The sequence below is a fragment of the Hipposideros armiger genome, unplaced genomic scaffold (assembly GCF_001890085.2).
Source record: "Hipposideros armiger isolate ML-2016 unplaced genomic scaffold, ASM189008v1 scaffold_677, whole genome shotgun sequence".
Classification (NCBI taxonomy): Eukaryota; Metazoa; Chordata; class Mammalia; order Chiroptera; family Hipposideridae; genus Hipposideros; species Hipposideros armiger.
The window spans coordinates 690104-691979 of record NW_017732027.1 but is presented as its reverse complement, the minus strand read 5'-3'; the positions used below and the strand labels follow the sequence as shown (position 1 = coordinate 691979).

Genomic DNA, 1876 nt, shown 5'->3' with positions numbered 1-1876 from the left:
TTGTAGTTTCCTTTTGTTATTCTAAGTCACGGAGATGCTGTAAATAGTTTAGAATAAGGAAATTGAATCCTGCAGCACTGCAGTCAACAAAACAATTGGCCGAATCAAGTGTTATTACATATACAAACGCTGGCCTCAAGCCAAGAGTCCGAGCTCAGCTGGGAGAAACGTAAAGTCCTTTATCTAGGCTTAGGTATCAGTTGCAAATTATTTCTCGAAGGTCACTCCCAGCTCCTCACGGTCAGTGGTGGGACGGGCATGGGCAGAGTCAGGGGAGACCATCAGGGTGGTGCAGGCCGCCATGAGCCTGTCCGTGAGCGCGAGAGGCGGCAGTCCGCCTTTCCCAGCCTCACATTCAGAGAACATTATCATCAGGGGAAGGAGACCTGGACGACGAGAGTCTGGAAAGCACACCTTATAAAGTGCGCGAAGGACTTGGGTTGCGTAACTGGCAGGAGAGACAAGAAAAGAAAGATGAGCGTTGTCTTCAGATATTTGAAATGTCTTGTGTAAACAAGAGTTTGTTCAGTTGAAGAAGGAGGCAGGGCAGCCCGCTGAGGTCGTCAGCTCCCTGAGCATCTGTCACTGAGCCCCACGGGGGAGGGAGGTCCTGCCAGGTGACCTCGGGAGGACGGGGATCCTGGTAACAGTGAATGCCCCTTGAGCCTCGCTGCTCACTGCTGAGGGTTTCATGGGGCGGCTGCCCGCTTTCCTTCCCGACACCTTTACTAGGTGGTTACTGGTGTGTCTATAAAGGCGGGGCCCCTGGGTATAGAGCAGTTAGGGGCCCACAGCTGGTCGGGAGGCGGAGGTGCAGGGGGGGCGTGGAGCAGTTTGGGAGGTGCTTCCGCTCTGTCACGCTGCGCCCAGGATTAGCTTCCCAGGTGGTGGCGGGTATTGCTCACGTATGCACCGAGATGATGAAAACGTGGCTTTGTTGCAGTGAACCGTCTGGGCGACCTCCGAGACAATAACGACCCAAACTGCACATACGAAGGGGACAACAATGTTCTCCTGCAGCAGACCAGCAACTACCTACTGGGCCTGCTGGCTCCTGGGGGCCCAGGTGAGGCTCCACCAGGGTGGGGGGTGGCCCCAGAACTCACACGGGTGAGGGTTCTTGGGCCCCTTTAGTTAGCTCTTCTCTCAAGATGGACTTGCTGTTAGCAGGATGAAAAGTGTCATGACATAGTGATTGACCAACTTCCCAAGTGATCACTGAGGCGGGTGGGGAGACAGTCCCTCCCCCGGGACACGCTCTGTGGGCCGGGTACCCTGGCTTTCCCCAGAGTGGCCTGTGTGCTCCTAGGTGGCGCTCACTTCCAGAGCCCCCTGAAGAGCGTGGCCTTTCTGGAAGCGTATCCAGCCCTCCTTGGCCAGAGGTTCCAGGTTGCCAGCCTCGAGGACTGCTTGGACTCTTCAGGTAAGCACGCCCCTCCCTGGTGCTTCCAGTATGCTCAGCGCAGGTGCACTGTGCCGGGGGTGGGGGGCGCTGTGGGGGCTGGAGGAGACCCCCCCGCCCCAGACGTTGGCTGATTTATGCATCCAGCACCTCCCTGCGCCGACAGTGAGTGAGACTCTGAGCGAAGGTGAAATGAGGGGAGCCCCCCACCTGGCTCTCCCTCCTGAGGGTGGAGTGTGAGCCGCTCTGGGGGCCCCCAGCCCTTGCCTGCCGCCCCATGATGGGCTCTCATCACCGGAAGCTGGGGGCTGTCCTGAACCTTGGCCCTTGACGTCTCCCTGTGGAGGGCACTTGTCCTAACGTTGTTCCCTCTGCAGATAGTTATGAGCACAAGTGTCTGTATAGTCTTGCTGGGGTGCAAAGGGGACTGAGACCCGGGTCCCTGCTCTCACGGGCTTCACAGTCCGGAGGGGG

At 57.8% G+C, this 1876-nt stretch overlaps 1 protein-coding gene across 1 annotated transcript in view; it reads left to right on the top strand.

Annotated features, from left to right (window-relative positions):
• The window catches only part of ACOX3 (acyl-CoA oxidase 3, pristanoyl), a 47109-nt gene that overhangs the window by 27915 nt on the left and 17318 nt on the right, over positions 1 to 1876 (top strand). The window contains exons 7-8 of the mRNA XM_019626426.1: positions 928 to 1066; positions 1310 to 1423. Coding sequence (XP_019481971.1) covers positions 928 to 1066; positions 1310 to 1423 — 253 coding nt within the window. The remainder of the gene's footprint in view (positions 1 to 927; positions 1067 to 1309; positions 1424 to 1876) is intronic.